This window comes from Salvelinus fontinalis, chromosome 26 (assembly GCF_029448725.1).
Source record: "Salvelinus fontinalis isolate EN_2023a chromosome 26, ASM2944872v1, whole genome shotgun sequence".
Classification (NCBI taxonomy): domain Eukaryota; kingdom Metazoa; phylum Chordata; class Actinopteri; order Salmoniformes; family Salmonidae; genus Salvelinus; species Salvelinus fontinalis.
Window position 1 is genome coordinate 24,274,246 of NC_074690.1, and position 24,634 is coordinate 24,298,879.

At 40.3% G+C, this 24,634-nt stretch overlaps 2 protein-coding genes, 1 long non-coding RNA gene, 1 other non-coding gene and 1 pseudogene across 6 annotated transcripts in view; 1 reads left to right on the forward strand and 4 right to left on the reverse strand.

The window, feature by feature from the left end:
• Positions 1 to 2,056, reverse strand: part of LOC129823979 (WD repeat-containing protein 37) — a 26,140-nt gene extending 24,084 nt beyond the window's left edge. Inside the window, exons 1-2 of one of the 2 annotated variants that reach the window (XM_055883179.1) lie at positions 1,860 to 2,056; positions 823 to 995 (exon numbers count right to left, since the gene is read on the reverse strand). In XM_055883179.1, coding sequence (XP_055739154.1) covers positions 823 to 960 — 138 coding nt within the window. In that variant the 5' untranslated portion in view covers positions 961 to 995; positions 1,860 to 2,056. The remainder of the gene's footprint in view (positions 1 to 822; positions 996 to 1,859) is intronic. The other variant, XM_055883178.1, reaches the window with a different exon arrangement.
• A 189-nt stretch (positions 2,057 to 2,245) lies between these two features.
• LOC129824597 (GTP-binding protein 4-like) lies at positions 2,246 to 5,663 on the reverse strand (annotated as a pseudogene).
• Positions 5,664 to 5,779: 116 nt separating this feature from the next.
• On the reverse strand, positions 5,780 to 10,996 carry LOC129823980 (uncharacterized). 2 transcript variants are annotated; one of them, XR_008754702.1, is made up of 4 exons: positions 10,642 to 10,996; positions 10,416 to 10,549; positions 6,957 to 10,075; positions 5,780 to 6,468 (listed from the first exon to the last, which is right to left on the reverse strand). It is a non-coding gene; the product is annotated as an uncharacterized LOC129823980 (long non-coding RNA). The 2 variants fall into 2 exon arrangements; XR_008754703.1 differs by having other exon boundaries at positions 6,957 to 9,288; positions 10,642 to 10,974.
• On the reverse strand, positions 5,859 to 6,021 carry LOC129824629 (small nucleolar RNA SNORA81). Its single transcript, XR_008754781.1, has one exon. It is a non-coding gene; the product is annotated as a small nucleolar RNA SNORA81 (small nucleolar RNA).
• A 7,176-nt stretch (positions 10,997 to 18,172) lies between the features above and the next one.
• The window catches only part of LOC129823981 (la-related protein 4B-like), a 46,813-nt gene continuing 40,351 nt past the window's right edge, over positions 18,173 to 24,634 (forward strand). Inside the window, exons 1-2 of the mRNA XM_055883180.1 lie at positions 18,173 to 18,695; positions 22,863 to 22,996. Of these exons, the coding sequence (XP_055739155.1) occupies positions 22,916 to 22,996 (81 nt within the window). The 5' untranslated portion in view covers positions 18,173 to 18,695; positions 22,863 to 22,915. The remainder of the gene's footprint in view (positions 18,696 to 22,862; positions 22,997 to 24,634) is intronic.

A 24,634-nucleotide genomic window follows, 5' to 3' on the forward strand; every position in this document is an offset into this window, starting at 1 on the left:
GGGCTTTTCTTATACCCTTAGCCGTGGTATATTGGCCATATACCACAAACCCACAAGGTGCCTTTTTGCTATTATGAACTGGTTACCAACTAAATTAGAGCAGCAAAAATGTATGTTTTGTCATACCCGTGGTATATACCACAGCTGTCAGCCAATCAGCATTCATAGCTCGAACCAGCCAGTTTATAATAGCTAACATAGAACTAAGATAATTGAATAAACAATTCCACAAAAATACCTACATTAACTTACTACTTGGATCACAACTGTTTACTAAATCAATGTTAGGCTAATTTATATTTTATGATAGGGGAAAGTATATTTTGGCTGTTGTATCTCATGTAGTCTAATCATATCATTCAACTGAATATGTTCTGTTCTTATAACTGCATCCATACACTTTATATCATATAATTGACTTAACTAAGTGATGTTGAAATAGATTAGCTTGAGTCCACTTGCATCACTTGGTCAGGGACAGAAGAGCACACATTGATTCTGATGGTTAAACAGCACAACAGCATTTCATGCTCTCTAAACTGATGGATCACAGTGTAAAGGGATTAGGCCTACTTTAGACTAGTGAACCTATTGGTTCAAACGACAGGGACATTAATGCACCCAAGATAAGAACACAACTACCACAGACATGTGGATTGCCTCATTCTATTCTATACAATTTTGCAATCTGACAAGGATATCCTGGTTTTTGAACAGATAGGAAAATCTCTCGTCATGTTGACAACATTCAGCCGGATAAAAGCAAATGAAAACTCTGTGTATTGTTCTCATGCCGCCCCCCCCCCCCAGCCCAGTCCTCACCTGTCCCTCCAACATCTCCCTCTGTAAACCTGTGCGCTCCTGCTCTGTGCTGTTGGTCCGGCGGATGGACAGGCTGTGGGACTTGCGCTTCTGCTTGGCCTGGCGAGAGGCTGCACTGCTTCCACTTTCGACAGGCATCCCTACTCATAGACTCCCAACCTTCCTATGTGAAACTGTAAAGGAGGGAGCAGAGTACATGGTTAAAATGATTAGCTATATTAGTTCAGAGCTATTCCAGAGGTCTTTACACAAGGCCCTATCCATACTAAGAGTGTCTTCCTTAGTCAGTATGGCCAAAGATTGTGGTATATCCTGTTGCCTTTGGAGGTGTTCAGGTACACATACCCCACATGCAAACAGTATTTCTCATATATATCTTTATAGCTCCCAGGGGCATCGTCATTGATTTAAAGAGGACATCTTGAGGACTCTGAGCATGTTACTGTTCTCTGACAGTTACTGGAGTCATCATAAAATAAATGGAATAGCTAAAACGTTACATTAACTTCATATCATGACTGATAACTATGTGATGTCCGCATGTCAATATTGGAATCATGATGCACTTGAAGGGGAGTGTGAAGGACTGATGTCAGGAAAGAAAACGTTCAACGAATGCCACACAATACATACTAACAAACGTTACTGCAAGTTAACAATTACTGTTGAAGATTAACCTAACACCAAACCCTGTCAAGCCACCCTGCCTGATCCCCTAGTAAGAACGTAGTAAACGTTAGTTAACCAGACAAACTAGCTGTCAAACTATCTAGCCAGCTAGTTATGACGCGAAATAACTCATGTTACCCATCTGACAAATTTTCATTGATTTTACTGAGGTGACAGAACGAGGACTCTCTACTATCTAGCTAGCTATTTTGCACAAAATGTACACCCAAATTGACAACAAAAAAAAGGTGCGACCTACTACGACGCTAACTAGTTAACTGAATTGACGTATCGAGCTAGTGAATTCGCTATCAGAAAACCGTGCACATACAATAACATAAAAATAATAACGTTACATATATACTTACAATACTAGAAATCCAGATATTTGTTCCAAGTCACTCTGAAATTTATTCTGCGATAAACCCATTTGCCATTATCTACGAGAAAAAAAAATATTTACTGAGGTCCTTGTTGACGTCTAGCTTCCCTTCTTTTGACAGTCTATGCAGCTACCCACTGTCAAACAGATAGCATCTAACTGACTGTCCGTTTCATCCGGGCCACCGAAGGAAGTTACGCCTACTTCCGGGTTCATTACCCAATTTCTGTTTTTAACACCCCCTTTGGACAAACCCCATGAGTCAAGTAGGACCACAATATTTATCATATACACAAGCTATGATTTTCCTAAAATTGTAGATATATTTATTTTTCATCACACTGGAATTAACAGGCAGCTTAAGATAGTAAATTATTCAAATTTATTTTTAATAAAGCACCAGTGAGACACATTTTGGTTTACACATTTAATCACTTCCCCCACTGCAGTGTACAAAGTAGAAGAAACTCACATTTATTTAAAGGACTTTAACGTAACGGTGTGCAGTTTCCTCTCCTTTGTTTCTAGCTACAACAAAGCAATACAATTGATACATTCTAGGAGTTACGGCAATACGTTCCATTTACAGCTTACAATTCAAGTACACTTCACTTGAATGCCCTTTGAGGTTATTTTTATCACAAATTGGTAGCCACAGCAATTGGAAGCTTTGACTGTGGGTGTTCATGTAAGTGACACAGAAGTCAAACTACCACTAAAATTGCTGGCTGATACCTTGTGGTGAATTGAGGTTTGTGCTCCACTACGCAGCTTTCCAAATCCAGGAATGTCACTCATTACCTCAATATGATGAAAGATAATTCAGAAAAGTGCAAACATTTATTTTCAGATTTACTCCAGTGAAAAAGTATACAATTCCGACAGAAGCTGGATTACACTGAAAAAAGGTCAACCTCATCGATCAATGCCTTTATCTGTGATCGTTTGTTCCGGACATTCTCGTCAGAGAAAAGAGGTTTTGGCTTGAGGTCAAATACATGTCTGTCTGCCTCTCCCTTCTTCCCCTGGCAGTTCGTGTCCTTCTGTTGGCTCTTCATCAACTTCTTGGCCTTCTTCGCCATCTATACAGGAAAACATACTATCAGTAAACCCTCAGCAAAACAAAGGTTGTGTCCCAAATGTCACTCATATCCCTATATAGAGCAGTACTTTTGACCTGGGCCCATAATAGGGTGCCACTTCAGACACACACAATCATAACATCTCCTAAGACTATGTTTCTTTAAGCCAGGGGACTAACACTTTCCCAATATGCATATTTTTAACACAACCCAATTCACCTGATGACAGGAAAAGATGGAGTAGCCCAGAGCTATACATTTAGAGAGTTATGCCAACTTTTAGAATATTGTTCTAATTCTATACATTCAGTTACATAGCATTATTTAAATATTCCCCCATGTCATTTTAAAATGGGGAGCAAACATGGCTGCCATATAATGTTGAAGTGTCAGGTAAATGCATCATAATGCATAAACCGGATTGGCCCAACTCTCTAAATAGCCATCACAAACCTTAGGATCACGAACACCAGATTGGTCGAGTGGGGGACGAGAGGCAATCTTGCTGCGGGTTCGAGAGGTGGGAGCTATGGATGCCTCACGCTTGCGTTTCTTGGCAACACCAACACTCCGGGATCTACGGGCATTCACCACATAGTGGCGCTGAATGGACATGAGCAGAAATGTGTGAATACACTACAGCCCTCAAACTAAACTCCGGACCTCGAAGCCAGTTCCAATGCTTTTTTCACTATTCAGGCACTGATTTAGACTCCTGCACTACAGCATAACAGCTGTAGCATGTGAGAAATATATTGTCTTTTACATACACGGGAAAAAATGAAAACAAACTTACATCATCTTTGCCAGTCATGTCCAGACCAAGGTCTCCCATTTCTTTCTCCAGAGTTTCTTTCAACCTGTAAAGGTATAATACTTATTTTTTTAAAGACAGGCTATAAAACAAGATTAACTGTAAAAGTTATATTCATATAAACAAGATCTCCATCCACATAACCTTCTTGACAGTTCTGGGTAGTCTGGGGCAATGCACATCCTTGTCTTTGGAGCACACGATCTTTAGCTTCCTCTTCTCTCTGATCTGTTTGGCCAGCTGGCGGATCTCCTGCATCTCCTCATCCTCACCAGTCTCATACTCCCCTGCCTTCTCCTTCAGCTCCTCCTCCTTCTCCAGATCCTCCAGGTTCTGTATGGGCATGAGAGAGATGTTTAGGGAGGTGGCGGCCATAGAAATTGAATGAATAGACCAGGCATCCCCATTCAAGTTAATGATTCCTTGGAATCACTAGAACAAGATCAATTCACGCCCCACTCACCTTCATGATTTTAGGGTCGATATAATCTGAAATGTTGTGACCCTCCCATATTTCAGGAATCACATCACATTTCTCCTCTTTATTCATCAGATCCCAGTATTCTGAAAAAAGGAGAAAACGTCAAGTATTAGAGAAAATTGACATAATAAGTGTCCTGATAACCATTTACACAATACCAATCCAGGCAAGCCATTTATAAATGAGACAATGTCTAAATACATACTCTGTAGGTCCAGGATATAATCATCTCAGCGGATTACATCCAAGGCTTTTCCAACATAATCCTTCATTAAGTGTTAATAATGTATGGACATACTGTTTTGTGTTTGGGTGTATTCACCTCCACTGTTTTCCTGCCAATCCTAGCTCCCTCTGGACTGAATGGTGGTCTCGCCTAGTGTTGAGAAAACAGTCTAATGAGCATACTTAAAAGGACATGCCCAATTTCCCCTGTTCACATTCAAATTTATATACCATTAAAAAAAAAATAGTACAACATTAGTAAAATCATGCATACATGTTTAACTTAGGCAAATCACTAAGTGTGGAAAGACATGCACCTCTACAGAAAGTATAGTATTTTGCCTACCTTCTCGTCCCTCTTAGCAGGTACTGCTAAATGCAATCTGTTGAGAACATCATGCACCTTCTTGCCCTTCATTTTGCCATCGACACGATCGGCCAGAAGTTTGTCACAGGCCTGAAATTCAAGAAAATATTAGTACGAATTATTAAAAAACAAAGTCCAGAAAGGACATATGATTCCCTCGTTATGGCGAGTTGACAACTTATTGATTTCATGATTACTACACAAAAGTTGTTTTGTCGAGATCACGAGATAAACTCTAAATAGGAGTGGACGTATTGATGACCAACAGAACGGCTGAGGTGGCACAGCCCACAGCGGATTAGCGCATATGGTTTTATTGATTGCTACACCAGTGCATTGCAATCAACACAGCCACAGAGCTCCTTGATGAAGTGGTTATCGTGTATCTGAACAAATTAATGGGTGATGTGTGGTACTTTTATTAATGGGTGATGTGTGGTACTGTTTTGTCTCGTGATCTCGACAAAACAACTTTTGTTATGTAGTGATCATGAGATAAATAAGTTGATCGACTTTTTAAAATTTATTATTCATATGTCCTCTCCGGACTTCCGTACAAATAGAGAAAAACACAAAACATAACACTTGTTACTAACAAATTGTTAAAAATCAGAAGAGTGGACTACACTGCTCACCTCTGTTTTCACCATTCTCACATCCTCCTCAGTCAAAGTTCTGGTTTCAATGACAGAGATGCCCTCTGCAGTAAGGTCAGCAAAGATTTTCTGAAGGAACAAAGCAGGAAACCTTGATAAGCAAGTCCCATCTTGAAAGACAAAGTAAACTAGGGAGAGAAATAAAGTCAAAGTAAAGAGAATAGGTTACTAATAAGCATGAACAAAACTACAAACCTGGTCTTCCTCAGTGAGGGCACATCTTTTGACATAACACTTGTTAGCCATAATGTGCAAAGGCTAGAGAAACAATGAGCAAAGGCTAGCGAAAAAATGACAATATTTAATTTTTAAAAACCTTGCAGAGTTAGTTTTTTACATGCCTTGGCATTTTCAGAGAAATATTGTAGCACGGCGCCTTGAGACAAAGGACACAGAACATTAAGAAAGCAGTCCGTCCTTGCCTTTTCTATCCTTCCTTGGTGTACCCGTGCTCGCATGCCTGCAACAGCCAAGCTTGAGGCTACACCCTCACAATTTTAGCAGAGTACTTTAAAAGGCAAAGGTTCTGAATTTTGCACAACTGTCGACTTTTACTCACAAGCCTACAACTATAGACGTTACAGCTACATTTAAAAAGTAATCTATGGTACTTACATATTTTCACACCCTATTCACTATATAGTTCCTAAATAGCAACCTATTTTTGACCAGAGGTATGGACTCTGGTAAAAAGTAATGCACTATAAATGGAGTAGTGTGTAATTTGTAATGCAGTCTTAAATCATAAATGGTGCCTCCATAACACATGACCTCTGCCCTTGTTGGCAAAGAGGGGCCGAATGTTGTTAAAGAACTTGTGCTGCTGCTCCATGGTTTGGCCACACTGCTCGAAGACATCCATCACGTAGAGCACGGCAGAACGCAGATGCGGCAGGGCTGTGATGGCCTGCATCTCAATGGTGTTCCTCTCCTCCAAAGGGTGGTCCAAGATCCTTGGGGTGTCAACCACCTACAGCCAAATATGGAGTTAGCTATACACATGAAATGGTCCAGGTGTTACTCATATTCTACCCCTGGCGATTGAAAGAGAAACTAACACCACACAGGGTATTTTATTGAAGGTTTCAGATACTGTGGTAGAGGTTATCCATCACAGGTTCAGCGTGGCGCATGGTTTTTCAACACAGACCTACAAAGGGTACTTAATGTGTACAGTGCCTTCGGAAAGTATTCAGATCCCTTGACTTTTTACACATTTTGTTAGGTTCCAGCCTTATTCTAGAATGGATTAATTTGTCCTGTCCCACATCAATCGACACACAATACCCCATAATGACTAAGCAGAAATATGTTTAGAAAAATCTGCACAACAAAACCCATAAGGAAAAACTTAAATATTCCATTTACATAAGTATTCAGACCCTTTACTCAGTACTTTGTTGAAACACCTTTGGCAACAATGACAGCCTCGAGTATGACGCTAAAAGCTTGGCACACCTGTATTTGGGGAGTTTCTCCCATTCTTCTCTGCAGATCCTCTCAACCACTGTCAGGTTGGATGGGGAGCGCTGCTGCACAGCTATTTTCAGGTCTCTCCAGAGATGTTCGATGGGGTTCAAGTCCGGGCTCTGGCTGGTCCACTCAAGGACATTCAGAGACTTGTCCCGAAGCCACTCCTGCGTTGTCTTGGCTGTGTGCTTATGGTCGTTGTCCTGTTTTGATTACATTACTGGGTGGGGTGAATATGACATTGATGATTTTTAGTTTACTAGTAAATAGTAGCCTACAGAAAAGTGTGTTTAAATCATTTCTAACTTGTTAACCATTTCTGCTAGATTGTTTTTTCTACCATGTGGGTTTACGCTTGCTTGAGCCTGCTGAAGTGATAATTCACCTGTTTCAATACATGTTTCATTTTAAACAACTCCTTTGTAAAATAAATGTTTTAATCTAACTGCTTAACTATTTATCTGTACATGGAATTGTATTAGTTTGTTTTTTTAACATTTTTTTTTCTCATCTTTACAGGAAAATGCCACGGGCACTATCTGATGTGTGGAGGCATTTCAAAGCGGTGTACATTTGCAAGTGCTGTACCAAATCACATGTGAAGAATGCAACAAAGATACAGAATCATCTGGCCAAGTGCATAAAGTTCCCTCAGCGCTCACCACAAGCAACCTCTGACAAAAGTCCCTCTACTTTTATTCAGGGTGAAAATGATTAATCAGACACCTTATCGATAGCAACAGCTCATGGTCCTCCTGGAAGCAGAATTTTTTTGGACTCAATGGAGGAACGTAGTCAGAGAAATGCAGAATGTCTTGCACGAGCTGTGTATGCAACTGGTTCACCTCCGATGCTCACAGGCAATGTGCATCGGAAGAGATTTCTGAATGTTCTTCACCCAGCATACACCCCTCCAACCAGACATGCTTTATCTACTAATTTGCTGGATGCAGAGTTTAACAGAGTTCACGTGAAGGTCAAGCAAGTCAGAGAAAGCAAACTGTATTGCAATCATTTCTGATGGGTGGTCGAATGTTTGTGGGCAAGGAATAATTAAACTACATAATCTCCACCAGTATTCTACAAGAGCACAGACAAGGGACAACTGGCACACTGATCTCTACATTGCAGATGAGCTGAAGGCAGTCATCAATGACCTTGGACCACAGAAGGTATGTGCACTGGTGACAGACAATGCTGCGAACATGAAGGCTGCTTGGTCTAAAGTGGAGGAGTCCTACCCTCCCATCACACTAATTGGCTGTGCTGCTCATACAATAAATCTGCTCCTCAAGGACAGCATGGCACTGAAAACAATGGATACACTCTACAAGAGAGCCAAGGAAATGGTTAGGTAAGTGAATGGTCATCACGTTACAGCAGCAATCTACCTCACCAAGCAAAGTAAGAAGAATAAGAGCACCACATTGAAGCTGCCCAGCAACACCCGTTGGGGTGGTGTTGTCATCATGTTTGACAGTCTCCTGGAGGGGAAGGAGTCTCTCCAAGAAATGGCCATATCACAGTCTGCCAATATGAACAGCCCCATCAAGAGGATCCTCCTGGATGATGTATTTTGGGAGAGTGGTAAGCAGCCTGAAACCTATAGTAGTAGCCATTGTACGGATTGAGGGAGACAATGCCATCCTGTCTGATGTTCAGACTCTGCTTGCAGATGTAAGAGAAGAAATCCGTACTGCCCTGCCCACTTCACTGTTGCTCCAAGCAGAGGAAACTGCAGTTCTGAAATGCATCAAAAACGTGAAGACTCCTGCCTGAAGCCCATATATGCCGCAGCGTACATGTTGGACCCCAAGTATGCTGGCAAGAGCATACTGTCTGGTGCAGAGGCCTATGGTGTCATCAACAAGGCCTATGGCGTCATCACTACCGTGTCTCGCCACCTTGTCCTGGATGAGGGCAAGGTTCTTGCCAGTCTGGCGAAGTACACTTCCAAGCAAGGGCTTTGGTATGGAGAGGCAATATGGCAGTCGTGCCAATATATCTCATCAGCCACCTGGTGGAAGGGACTGTGGATCTGAGGCAATTTCCCTTGTTGACTCCATCATCCTCCAAATCCCACCCAACATCAGCCGCCTCGGAGCGCAATTGGTCCTTGTTTGGGAACACACACACACTAAAGCACGCAACAGGCTGACCAATACAAGGGTTGCAAAATTGGTGGCCACCTGGGCAAATTTGAGGCTTTTGAGCCTGACAACGAGCTATCCTCAACGAGGTTGGACAGTGAAAATGAGGCCTCAGAGTCTGATGTTCAAATGGTGGACATTGAGGAGGCCCAGGGAGAAGTCACAGAAGCCTGAAAGGAAGACAACCAAAGCTTTAGTTTCTAGACTATCATTTCACAGATGTATGTTGAAAACGTTTTTGGGAGATGCGATGGATCATTGAGGATCATTCGATATTCCCTTTCTTTTGTTGTTCAGTGAAATCATCCCATGTTTAGAGTCACCTCATTTAATTAAAGTTCAATTCGTAACTACATTTTTTTTCTATTGGAAGGATTTAATCATTTGCAATTATGTCTACTTATGATAAGGTAAAAGGTTTCTGTTTCCATATGATATGTTACAATATATCAATGCAAAAAACATCTACAATTAAATGGTATTAATATGCATATATTTCCAACCAAAAGTTTCCACCTCTGAACATTCCCCAAAATGTGCAACCCTAATTGTATGACACATTTGATCCATGTTCTGCAAATGTAACAAGATGTTCAAATAAACCTAAACCTATTTATTTCCATTTGCCTTTAACCAGGTAAGCCATTGACAACACATTTTATAATTACGATCTGACCAAGATAAGCGTGATCCATCGTGCAGCAAAGCAGACAAGAAACTTACTGCAATGCCTCTAACAATGGTTGCGCAAATTGTGCCATGCAACCATTGAACACTGTATTATAATCACAAATTACACAGCAAGGTTGTATCAACCATTGAAATGACAAAGAATAACAGCAATAGGGATGTATACATTGTTGATTAAACTAGACTTGCCCACATTGGTATATCCACAAAGCAGTAGAGTCCGAGTATTGGGATCAATCAGTTGTAAACGGGAAAGATGCTGGAGCACTAGTAAAACAACCACTAAATGTAAACAAGACATCAACAATGACAACCGGAGCCAAATGTCTTTAGTATCTTTTAGAACAGGGTTTCCTAATTTTGGTCCTGGGGGCCCAAAGGGGTCACATTTTGTTTTTTGCCCTACCACTACAGAACTGATTCAAATAATCACCAAGCCTTCATAATTGGATTCTGCTGTGTAGTTGGACAAAGGTCAAAATGGGCACTCCTTGGGGTCCCTGGGACTGAGTTTGGGAAACACTGTTCTAGTATATGCAAACCAGAGACATTTTCAGACATGCATGACAAGCCTTTCATCAAACAAAGTAAATAACTACAAGATTACCTTGTTCCAGGTATTCCAAGCTTTGCTTCTGTCGCTTCATGATGGTGCACATTCGACCCAGAGCAGCACGCTTCAGTTGTTTACAGCGGTACAGGGAATCACTATACTTCAGTCAAACATAGTCTTTGGAAACACTGCAAGGAGTACACATGAGTGAGAACACCAAGTTGAACAGTGTACATTATCAGTGTAAGCAAAGAAATAGTGGAAGAAGTCAGCTTCTTACTTGTCAGTCAAATTCTTTGCGATGTTGATCTGTCCCAAAACCAGCTTGTAATGGTTTTTGTCATACAAGACATTCGTCAAATTAGCATAGAACAGATGAGTCATACTGGGCGGAACAAGCAAGTAGGCGTGCAGAGCCAAGCACGAGCTAGCGAGATCCTTTTGGCCCATTCCAGCAAATATCTGCATATTTCCGTTAGGGAACGCCTACTCTGTGAAATGCGCGTGTGCAGTAACTCAATTCGACTTTGCGCTCCTTCTAAACAACGCGATGTTTACAACTTTGGCAAAGGTTACAAAACCTAGTACACTCTGTTCATAACACATTCTAGTGTCGTGAACAGAAAACTGTATTGAGATCAAATGTTTCATTGATGAGAAAATATGCATAAATGTAGTCCAAAATCCACCTCGTTCCATCTTCTCCCACTGCCCGCCAGTGGGCTTGGAAACACTTCATATTTATTCATCCAGTGAAATCGCTGGACACTTTAATAAATGGCATTTCGCCACACTCGCATTAACACCGCATTAACACCTGCTTACCATGTGTATGTGACCAATAGCATTTGATTTGATTTGATTTGAAATAAAGGTAAATGATATTAAAAATACAAGTATTGTTTTTTGTTTGTTTTTTACCTTTATTTAACTAGGCAAGTCAGTTAAGAACAAATTATTATTTGTTTGCATGTAGACATTATAGTAAACCTTAATTATTCAATGCAGACATCAAAGAAAGACTGACTGTCATTCCCTCTGGGTCCCCATTTGAGAATACTGCAGTGTATTATTGACTTTATGTCATCCTCCCACAACTTCAGGGGGTTGAGTCAAGATGGAACCCCTGTTGTTTATGTGTACTGCATGTCCTACTCTATCTTCGTGCTAAATAATGCATGCCTATAGACCTATTGCCTCCTTGGTCGTTATCTAATTTCTAATCAGAAATGTTCATGAAGCCTGTTGTCTAAGCATCGGGCTACATTGTGCATGAGCACATGTATTGTTATGAGGTTGGGAATGTGTAAAAACATATTACATAAAACATAGGCTGATCCAGTTTAATGTGATTTATTGAAAGACTCTGTTATTGAAGACACTTCAATTCAACCACCCAAACCTATACAAAAACAATGGCAACAATGACAACAACAACAACAACCTCATTCAATGGGTCCTGGTATTAATTATGCTATTAATTAATTACCTATTTATTTATTATTTATTTATCAGAAATTTTGCTAGAATAAATCTCTTGAGATGCACCATCTCGTTTACAAGTGTCCAAATATAAAAAAAATTACATTAGCAGCATAAAAAAACTACCAATAGTCCTACAGCTAATACAAATAAAAACTACTGCTACTACTAATAAAACTAATAAAAACTACTGCTACAACTACTAATACAACTAATAAAAACTACTGTCCCAACTACTAATACAACTAATAAAAAACTACTGCCCCAACTACTAATATAACTAATGAAAACTACTGCCCCAACTACTAATACAACTAATAAAAACTACTGCTACTACTAATACAACTAATAAAAACTACTGTCCCAACTACTAATACAACTAATAAAAACTACTGCCCCAACTACTAATATAACTAATGAAAACTACTGCCCCAACTAATAAAAACTACTGCTACTGCTACAACTACAACTACAACAAATAAAGTACCTATAATATACAATATGCATACATACGTATTTACAAATATCTTCACATGGTTATGTTTCTATTAGTTAAAAACACAGTTTGTTCTTAACATTTGAAAAGGGCTTTCTTTAACTGAATGTGATTTTAATAACCTGATTTCAATAGGTAAATTATTCCAGTCAGTTGGGTCTTTGTATCTGAAAGATCTTACTCCAACCTCATGATATACCCTTGGAATATGTAATTGGTACTGATGTCGAAAGGAGTAGTGTGAATCTTGTAAAGTTAGGTAAAGTTTAAGTTGATACATAAAAAAGAAAATTGATACCAATGCAGTTTTCTTCTGTTTGGGAGTAACAGCCAATTAGTGATTTCTATATTGTGCAATGATGTGCAAAGATTGTTATAAATTACATCTAATTCGCAAAGTAAGGTCTTGGTTGTGTTTTGATAGATGATGTTGCCATAGTCTAGGAGAGGAAGCAGCAGTTGAGTTACTAAGGTCTTTCTAATGGATACAGCTAAACAATTATTAGATCTGTATAGTAACCCAAGCTTATTGGTTAATTGTTTTTCTAGTATAATCAAATTCAATCAAATTGTATTTGTCACAAGACCTGAATACAACTTTTTTTAAAGTAAGAAATAAGAGTAAAAAATAATGAAAGAGCAGCAGTAAATAACAATATCGGGGCTACATACAGGGGGTAACAGTACAGCGACAATGTGCGGGGACACTGGTGTCGAGGTAATTGAGGTAATATGTACATGTAGGTAGAGTTATTAGAGTGACTATGCACAGATAATAACAGAGAGTAGCAGCAGCGTAGAAGGGGGAGAGGGCAATTCAAATAGTCTGGGTAGCCACTTGATTAGCTGTTCAGGAGTCTTATGGCTGGCGGGTAGAAGCTGTTTAGAAGCCTCTTGGACCTAGACTTGGCGCTCACGTACTTGGCGCTCCCGTACTGCTTGCCGTGAGGTAGCAGAGAGAGTCTATGACTAGGATGTCTGGAGTTTTTGACAATTTATAGGGCCTTCCTCTGACACCGCCTGGTATAGAGGTTCTGGATGGCAGGAAGCTTGGCCCTGGTGATGAACTGGGCCGTTCGCACCACCCTCTGTAGTGCCTTGCAGTCGGAGGCCGAGCAGTTGCCATACCAGGCAGTGATGAAACCCGTCAGCATGCTGTTGATGGTGCAGCTGCAAAACCTTTTGAGGATCTGAGGACCCATGCCAAATATTGTCAGTCTCCTGAGGGGGAATAGGTTTTGTCGTGCCCTCTTCACAACTGTCTTGGTGTGCTTGGACCATGTTAGTTTGTTGGTGATGTGGACGCAAAGGAACTTGAAGCTCTAAACCTGCTCCACTACAGCCCCATCGATGAGAATGGGGGCAAGCTCGGTCCTCCTTTTCCTGTAGTCCACAATCATCTCCTTTGTCTTGATCACGTTGAGGGAGAGGTTGTTGTCCTGGCACCACACGGTCAGGTCTCTGACCTCCTCCCTATAGGCTGTCTCATTGTTATCGGTGATCAGGCCTACCAAACTTAATGATGGTGTTGGATTCGTGCCTAGCAGTGCAGTCATGAGTGAACAGGGAGTACAGGAGGTGACTGAGCACACACCCCTGAGGGGCCCCTGAGTTGAAAATCAACGTGGCGGATGTGTTGTTATCTACCCTTACCAACTGGGGGCTGCCCGTCAGGAATTCCAGGATCCAGTTGCAGAGGGAGGTGTTTATTCCCAGGGTCCTTAGCTTAGTGATGAGCTTTGAAGGCACTATGGTGTTTAACGCTGAGCTGTAGTCAATGAATATCATTCTCACATAGGTGTTCCTTTTGTCCAGGTGTGAAAGGGCAGTGTGGAGTGCAATAGAGATTGCATCATCTGTGGATCTGTTTGGTCCGGTATGCATATTAGAGTGGGTCTAGGGTTTCTGGGATAATGGTGTTGATGTGAGCCATGACCAGCCTTTCAAAGCATTTCATGGCTACAGACGTGAGTGCTACGGGTCGGTAGTCATTTAGGCAGGATACCTTAGTGTTCTTGGGTACAGGGACTATGGTGGTTTGTTTGAAACATGTTGGTATTACAGACTCAGACAGGGAGACATTGAAAGTGTCAGTGAAGACACTTGCCAGTTGTCAAAATGCTTTCCAAATTATTTGCTAGAAACCATTTTTGTTAAGTTTTTAAATCATCTTGGAGAGTTGCTTGTACTGTATTTGCAAAATATTTGAACCTGATGTATAGAGCACTGTATCATCAGCATATAAATGATAATGTGTATTCTGACAAATTAGATAAATGAATATATAGAAAAGACGAGGGGCCAATACTGAGCTTTGAGGTACACCTCTACTGAGAGCAATACGTTTGGATTTGTGTTCCAGGAAACACATTGTTTTCTTTTTTTGTATTTTACCCCCTTTTTCGTCATAACAAATTACGATCTTGTCTCAACGCTGCAACTCCCCAATGGGCTTGGGAGAGGCGAAGGTTGAGTCATGTGTCCGCCAAACCGTACTTCTTAACACCCGCCTGCTTAACCCAGAAGCCAGCTGCAACAATATGTCTGGAGGAAACACTGTTCAACTGACGTTGAAGTCAGCATGCAGGTGCCCGGCCCGCCACAAAGGAGTCGCTAGAGCGCGATGAGCCAAGTAAAGCCACCCCGGACAATGCTGGCCAATTGTGCACTGTCCTATGGGCAGTGGTGTGAAGTACTTAAGTAAAAATACTTTCAAGTACTACTTAAGTCGTTTTTTGGGGTATCTGTACTTTACTTCACTGTTCATATTTTTGACAACTTTTACTTTTACTTCATATTACCAAAGAAATCAATGTACTTTTTACTCAATACATTTTCGCTGACACCCAAAAGTACTCGTTACATTTAGAATGCTTAGCAGGACAGGAAAATGGTCCAATTCACACATTTATCAAGAGAACATCCCCGGTCATCCCTCCTGCCTCTGATCTGGCGGACTCACTTAACACAAATGCTTAGTTTATAAATTATGTCTGAGTGTTGGAGTGTGGTCCTGCCTATCCATAAATTAAAAAACAAGAAAATCATGCCATCTGGTTTGCTTAATATAAGAACTGTGAAATTTATTTATACTTTTACTTGTTATACTTAACTATATTTTTGCATTTATATTTACTTTTTATACATAAGTATATTTAAAACTAAATACTTCTAGACTTTTACCCAAGTAGTATTTTACTGGGTGACTTTCACTTTTACTTGATTGATTTTCTATTAAGGTATCTTTTCTTTTACTCAAGTATGACAATTTGGTAGTTTTTCCACCACCACTGCCTATGGGACTCCTGGTCACGGCCGGTTGTGACACAGCCTGGGATCGAACCCGGTCTGTAGTGATGCCCCAAGTACTGTGATGCAGTGCCTTACATGTTGACCACACTGCGTTGCAAAATAAATTTACACATACATGATATTCATTCATTGCACCCACACTGCCCGCGCTCATCAACGAGCGTCTGCGTAGCCAGGCACTAAAATAGAACTTGGTTCTATCTGTGACACTTGATGCGCTGCAAGCCCGCCTCTCCCATCTCCTCATTGGTTTTTAGGAGCATATACCCACGTGCCATCTCCTCATTGTTTTTTAGGAGCATAGATTGAAAGATAAACTGAGGTCCACACTCCAGTCCAGTAGGTACTGGTAATGCACCTTGAAGTTGGTTGCTAACTGCCATACAAAGTCTGAAGAAGAAGCCTGAAGGAGGAGAGTTTACTAGAAATGAACTCTGTTTAGCCGTTTATCTGTGGATGAATTGTTGCTGTTGCTAGCTGACTTGTGCTGGGATATAAACATTGGGTTGTTATTTTACCTAAAATACACAAGGTCCTCTACTCTGATAATTAATCCACAGATAAAAGGGTAAACTGAGTTTGTTTCTAGTCATCTCTCCTCCTTCAGGATTCTTCTTCTTCTTTGGACCTTTTATGGTGGTTGGAAACCAATTTTAAGGTGCATTAGCACTACTAACTGGACTGGAGTGTGGACCTCCTGAAAACCAAAAGGAGATGGGAGAGGTGGGACTTGCAGCACGTCTAGTTTCACAAATAGAACCAAGTTCAGACCCTCGCAGATGCTTGTTGACGTGCGCGAGCAGTGTGGGTGCAATGATTGAATGTATGTGTACATTTATTTTGCAATGAGCAGTGTGGTCAACATGTTAGACCACTGCACCACTCGGGATGCCAACACATTGTTTTCTATTGCTAAGATATGCATGGAAACAGTTTAGTGATCTGTTAGTGAAACCAAAGTATTGAAGTTTTCCTAGTAAGATAGAATCATCAACTAAATCAAATGCTTTTGATGAATAAATAATAATAATAGATGTGGACTTAGCGCTTTTCAAGGATCCAAAGTCGCATTACAATTGTAGGAATCCACATTACATTTACATTTACATTTAAGTCATTTAGCAGACGCTCTTATCCAGAGCGACTTACAAATTGGTGCATTCACCTTATGATATCCAGTGGAACAACCACTTTACAATAGTGCATCTAACTCTTTTAAGGGGGGGGGGGGTTAGAAGGATTACTTTATCCTATCCTAGGTATTCCTTAAAGAGGTGGGGTTTCAGGTGTCTCCGGAAGGTGGTGATTGACTCCGCTGACCTGGCGTCGTGAGGAAGTTTGTTCCACCATTGGGGTGCCAGAGCAGCGAACAGTTTTGACTGGGCTGAGCGGGAACTGTACTTCCTCAGAGGTAGGGAGGCGAGCAGGCCAGAGGTGGATGAACGCAGTGCCCTTGTTTGGGTGTGGGGCCTGATCAGAGCCTGAAGGTACGGAGGTGCCGTTCCCCTCACAGCTCCGTAAGCAAGCACCATGGTCTTGTAGCGGATGCGAGCTTCAACTGGAAGCCAGTGGAGAGAGCGGAGGAGCGGGGTGACGTGAGAGAACTTGGGAAAGTTGAACACCAGACGGGCTGCGGCGTTCTGAATGAGTTGTAGGGGTTTAATGGCACAGGCAGGGAGCCCAGCCAACAGCGAGTTGCAGTAATCCAGACGGGAGATGACAAGTGCCTGGATTAGGACCTGCGCCGCTTCCTGCGTGAGGCAGGGTCGTACTCTGCGAATGTTGTAGAGCATGAACCTACAGGAACGGGTCACCGCCTTGATGTTAATATGATGTTCACATGACACAAGTAGTTTGCCTTGGTCTGATTAAGAATGTATATATCAGTACGTTTCACTAATGATGGAGTGGCAGAATGGTTGGGTGTAAAGCTTGATTAAAAAGGTGAAATTCAACAAAATCTATCTTGGTACTGATACATTTGGGAATGTATTAATTTCTCAAATATGTTTTACTATTGAACAGATTACTGATATTGGTCTGTATTTATTTAGATCTAAGGAGTTTCAGTCAGTCAGGCACATTTCCAAACAAAAGGTATTTCACCAGTCGTTAAAGACATGTTGAATCGATCTGCTAGAGAATACATTATAACATTAGCAGACCACTTTATAAATGTGGGTTCCATTCTATCTAGGCCAGCTACTTTGTTGATATTTATTTAATTGAGGAGGCAGTAAATCAGTTGGATTAATATTTCTAAAGTTGAATGTCTTTCAACTTTAATTTGGGGTGTTGATCTCCTAGTTTCATTGTATACCTAGCATTGATGGAATTGTGGGTGACCAATAAATTTGACTAGATTTTTTAAACAACATTTCTGATTTCTTTATAATACAGTACAACCCTTTAAATTCAACCAATCCACGCCCATGATCCACACCGTCGATCCGTGAGCCACTGAATTTCGACCAACCGAGGAGCATGTTCATTGTGGTAGGAGGCGGGAGTTCCTTGCTTTTGTGACAGCTTTGGCTTTGCGTTCGATGGTGTCTGAACTACTCCCAAAGGGAAGGGAAACTGCAATTTCTTCATTCCCCACTGGTATATCGTTGATCCAGCTAGCAAGCGAACGCTTCAAGTTAAATCCAGTATTTTAAGAGTTCTGGGTTGATGTTCCATATCCACTTTCCCACTCGAAGAACCGCCGTTCGATACATTTCGAAGAATAATATTATCTTAGTCCGACTGAACAAAACAAGTTGAAGTGCAAAGTTAATAGTTACATTTCTGTTGATTTGCTAGCTTGCATTGCTAGGGAAAGCTAAGGTTAGCTACGATATTTAGTTTTCTCAGATTTAAAAGGGCGGGTATTATTTTTAGCCATCAACAGTTTGTTATTGCTCATTCGAAGACGCCGGCTAATTAGTTAATCATAGCTAACTCGTAACTAGCTGCTTTAATACTGTGCGTATTCATCCTGGAAGCCAGTTCAAGGCCTTGCTTACCACCAGTCTGCATCGCCGTGCAGTGAGAGCTGAAAGGTGAGTATCGCCCATTGCTAACTAACGAGCTTGCTATCTCTGTTAGCTCGCTCGTCGACTCGATGTTGTTGGTAACGTTAGCTAGCTACACCTATAATATTTGGCTAAAACGTTGGCCTCGTAGCTAACGTTAACTAGCCGAATTCCAGTGAACTGAAGTGTCTGGTTAGTTACATTACTAGCCATCTACAGTAACGGGTTGCTTGATGTGCGTTGTTTTTAGCATTGCATAGCTAACAGTAACTATCTAACTTAGCCAACGTAGCAAACTACCTTCTTTAGCTACGTCTTCCCACGTATCTTGTTGCTATCTAAACTAATGTGAAGTGGTTGAGTTAGCCAAATATTTACTATAATGATTGTTACTAATTATAATAATTTATTGCTAAACTGGCGAGCTTTGAAAAGTCTCATGCATGGCTGCAGCGTCTGGTGTTCATTAAGAGTTGAAGTCTAGCCGTTTTGCCGTTGGACAAGTCTCCATCAACGATGCGAGGGGGCTGGAGGACCTGAATCACGCCGGAGGTCGACATCTTTCACTGATTGTTGGTGATGGCATCTGATTCTTCTAGCAATTTGTGTCAACTTTGTAGTTTAACTGGCTTGACTCTGCTTTGCTTTATTGTTATTTGCTAGTTGGCAGTCACATGCCACCACGATTCTAGCCTGGTCCCAGATCTGTTCTTTTCACAAATCTGTTTGTTCTTTTCACAATTCCATGGGGAGTTGGCAAGAGAGCAGACTGCCACCCAAGTTATCACGGCCACGTTCAGTAGCCGGACGTTGCAGATATAAATACCACGAAAAGAGCTGAATTGTTTCCTCATTCTACATGTCAGATGCATGTTTGGTCTACATAGACATATGTTATCTCAACGTTGTTTGCTGCCGAACGCGCCCTATGATCCACTGTCTAATTGGCACGTTTTTAAACATTGCCCTAACTAGTCAGGTAGCTAGGTTAACCATCGTCCTGTACACACACAATAAAAATCCTCCCTGCTAGACTGTAGTCTCCCTATGAGTTTTCTTGAAATGTACTGAGAATATCAAAACTAAGTGCAAATGCATAGTGCAAACAAGTTGGGTAGTACCAATCAAAGATGGAATAGTAAAATTGTCTGTGTACACTGATGTGGGGAATGTTCCATGTGAACTGTTGACAACCACTGGTAGGCTCTACCAAACATATCATGTAATCTATCACTTTGGGGGCAGCAGGTATCCTTGCCCATAGAGAGGCGAGCCAGCACCTTGAGAGTTTCCAGTTAGAATCCTGCATCCTATTGTGAAAAATCTGGTGGTAAGTGAGCTGGCAAACAGAAGGTTGCTGGTATCAAATCCTAGATGCCACTGCCTGTTGTGCTCTTGACCACGGTACTTAACCTCCCCCTCCACAACAGTGTCTTTCGGAGTGGTTGGGTTAAAAGCCAAAGTAACATTTCGGTTGACCTTGTGTGCAATTGACCAATAAAGTGATCTTAAGCTTAATGTATTGCAGTCACCACCACAATTATGTAGTGAAAATATTTGTGCTAAAATGGCAATTTTTGTGGAGACCAGAACTATGCTTGCTTGCGTACTGTACAACAGCACAGTCCTAAAACACAGATACACATCAGTCAGCAGAATGGCAACAGGTTTATTTAAATTTAATCTGTTGGCTTGTCCAATCCACAGGGGAGTTGGTAGAGCAAAGTTAGCAATTTCTGTAAACACTTTTGGGTATTTGGCCACCTTTCAGATAGCATCTAGCTTCTGTTTCTTACAGAATGAGCAGGAATAGACTAATAGACAGTAATAGACATGGTCAACATTAAAACGATAAACAGTTAGGCCCATATATGCCAAATATGTCCATGATGACGCAATATGAGAGTTGTTAAATAATAGTGTGGGAATCTTGCGACAGTTGGCAAGGATCTCTCAATTGCTTTCATAACTGTAGTTTGCCTTGTTGTGGCTTGCTTGGTGGAAAAGCATCTGTGTTTTGTCCCGATACCAGATTTTGGACTTCGACACTGATACCAGGTTTACTATCATAATACTTGATACAGAAACGATACTCAATACCAAAACGATAGTCTGATACTGAAACAATACCATGGCAATAAAAACATAAAGCGTATTAGCTAGTCACAGAATAACCACTGGGCTTTTTTTTTACGTTGAACAATATTTAAAATATATATATATATATTTGACCTTTTATTTAACAAGGTAGGCAAGTTGAGAACAAGTTCTCATTTACAACTGCGATCTGGCCAAGATAAAGCCAAGTAGTGTGGCACAAACAACACAGTTAAACATCAAATAAACAAACGTACAGTCAATAACACAATAGAAAAGTCTATATACAGTGATATGGTTTTGCATAAGGAAAATTGTTGATAGCTGAAATATGTTTTATTCAATTTCTTGCAAAAATAAAAAGCCATATTAAATTACAGAATACCTTCAATTTTCCTTGCAAAACCATATCGGAGACGAAGCAGATAATTTTCCAATTACATTTAAGATGTTTTCAAATTTGTAATTTGATACAACAGGGTTAATTTGCTCATCTATGGCCATAATATTGTGTGAATTTACATTCATTACTCATAGCTAAATAATTTTACTGTATTAAGTGAATAGTTTGCTTTCAAAATGACAATGCTTTGAAGCTAATTTCTGAAGCTTGTTGCAGTTGTCTACACACCTTAAAAATACAATGGATTTTACACGGCATACCACGATTCCCAGAATGCATTTAACTTCCCTGGGTGCAATGCTCTGGCCAGGGGTGCTTGCTGCTATTTTTTTAGTCTATGGCTGGCTAGTGGCTACTGCTAACAAACCCAGACAAATGCAAAGTCTAAATATATTGATGTCAAGTTATTTGACATTACTTTTGGGTTGTGTAATCATATTATAATGCTCACATGTATGTTCATGTCATCAACCAAAAATTTGTAGAACGTGAGACACATTTTACAGAATTAACAAATTCTAGTACAGAAGTGTTTCTTAATGTTCTATTATGGAAAAAGTACCTACATTTTGGTATATCGTGCAATACTGATGTGTAGTCAATTACACTGGCCTGTTTAGCAGAGTTCGCACTGTCTGTGGGATTGAGCATGTAGATCAAAGGTCGTATGCTTTACAGACATGCCCTTCTTTTTCTGTCTTGTTTGCAAACACAATGAGAGCTCATGTTAGACAGGCATTTGATTGTTGGGAAATTATAATTTCTTTACAAATGGGAGCTACTGGATAGAAGGACATTTCCAATGGTGTTTATGCTTTTTTTCTTATAGATTGTTTAAGTTTTGTTGACACTCATCGTGATGTCCAGCAGGGTTCCCCATCTTGCGGCTTTCTTTTATTTGGCCCCCTAAGTTTTCTGAGTAAAATAAGTTGTTTAATTTTCATTGGAGTGTGCAAAGCTTTTATCAAGGCACATTTTCTTTTATTTAACCTTTATTTAGCTAGGTAATGGGTGGCTACTTTGTTAAACAAATTTTAAAATATATATGAGATTCTTCACTTTTTTTGGTTACTACATGATTCCATGTGTTATTTCATAGTTTTGTCTTTATTATTATTATTCTACAATGTAGAAAATAGTAAAAATAAAGAAAAATCCTTGAATGAGTAGGTGTTTTCAAACTTTTGACTGGGACTGTAGACTAAAAACACACCAGGAAATCAGCTCCAAGTGATTTTAATTTTGGGAATGTTATTCCCACTCATAATTGAGAAAGGCATGTGATCATATACACATTTAAGCAAGGTTTGAAATTTTATCTTTAAAAAAATTATGGCCTGTTTGTCCTTCTTATGGTCAATTTGCAGTCTACTAATTCATTATTTGTAATTATATTCCGGTCCCCCGACCATCTGCTCAAGAAAAAAGCCTCCCTTTGCGGAATCTAGTTGATGATCTCTGTTAGTAATTAATACACTTTAAATTTAAGGAAATATTTATTTGGACTTCCATGGAGAGCTACAGCATTGGTTGTTGTAGGGTATTCTCTGTGCATAATTCACAATAAATAAAATGGGACGAAACTGGGAGGCAGCTACCTGAATTTGTCCAATGAACACTTGGTTTTGTTTTTTGAAATGGTGTGCACTAATGTATAGAACCTTGGTAAGCATATTTTTTTTCTCTATCCACAGCTTACTTGGTGACAAAGAGACTTCTCCCTGAGGAGCCAAGAAGTAGACGGCTCATGACTTCTGACCAGGATACAAAAGTTGTAGCTGAACCACAGGTGCAGCAAGTACAAGAACCAAAAGAGAGCTCTCATCTGGTAGGTACCCAATACTTATGCCTGTAACAAAAACTACCTCTCTATCATCTGAACTAGAAATGCACATTTTCGTCAATTTTGCTACCGACTAACCAACCCTCATTAATGACCGTTTGTCGATTACATTTTTTCCAAACAGTAAAATGATGTAACCAACAGAACATTCTATGCAAGCATACAAGTTTTTGTAGACTTGTCATTTTCAAACATTTGCCAAGATGCAGTTTGCAGGAAACACACTTCTAAACAGTGCACCTAATGTGAGCGGTTCCATGTGTTAGAGACTTAGGAGGGGGAATCTAATAGCAATAACTAGGATGGGTTTCTAATATGACTAGGATTGTGGCTTTGGCTTCTGGACAAAGAAAGAAGTTTGATCTGAAAACCAATAGAACAAAAGAGAAATTCTGGGTAATGCCATGTGGAAGTCTTTGTGAAATAATTACCACCACATTTCTATGGCTGGATTTCGGCTAGGACACTTTGAAGCAAGGTAAGACATGCCTCATTATTTGAAGTAAAGTAAAACATTCAGGTTTCAAACAATTATACTGCCTCAAGCTCACATTGCAAAGTGATGGTGACGTGCTGATAGCCTGCCTACTGTTGACTATAGCCTATGCACTCGAATGGCGAATGGGAGGAGCGCTTTAATTACGAGTTGAGATTGAGGAATAAAAATAGTTATTTTTTCATCGTGGCCATCAAAACAGTTTAACACACGATTACATTTAGAATTGTTATTTGTTGCACAATGATGGATTACAAAAGCACGTTTCATTCCAGTACCAGATTTTTGAGGAGCTGCTCTCGCGCTGTTTGGCAGGTGATGGTTATTTTACTCCTCAAACTAGGCTATGTACAGTTGAAGTCGGAAGTTTACATACACTAAGGTTGGAGTCATTAAAACTCGTTTTTCAACCTCTCCACAAATTTCTTGTAAACAAATTTATAGTTTTAGCAAGTTTAGCAAAACATCTATTTTGTCCAAGACACGAGTCATTTTTCAACAATTGTTTACAGTCAGATTATTTCACTTATAATTCACTGTATCACAATTCCAGTGGGTCAGAAGTTTACATACACTAAGTTGACTGTGCCTTTAAACAGCTTGGAACATTCCAGAAAGTGATGTCATGCCTTTAGAAGCTTCTGTTAGGCTAATTGACATCATTTGAGTCAATTGGAGGTGTCCCTGTGGATGTATTCCAAGGCCTACCTTCAAACTCAGTGCCTCTTTGCTTGACATCATGGGAAAATCAAAAGAAATCAGTCAAGATCTCAGAAAACAAATTGTAAACCATCCAAGTCTGGTTCATCCTTGGAAGCAATTTCCAAATGCCTGAAGGTACCACGTTCATCTGTATAAACAATAGTACGCAAGTATAAACAACTATGGGACCACGCAGCCCTCATACCGCTCGGGAAGGAGATGCGTTCTGTCTCCTACAGATTAAGGTTCTTTGGTGCGAAAAGTGCAAATCAAGCCCAGAACAGCAGCAAAGGACCTTGTGAAGATGCTGGAGGAAACAGGTACAAAAGTACCTATATCCATAGGAAAACGAGTCCTACATCGACATAACCTGAAAGGCCGCTCAGCAAGGAAGAAGCCACTGCTCCAAAACTGCCATGAAAAAG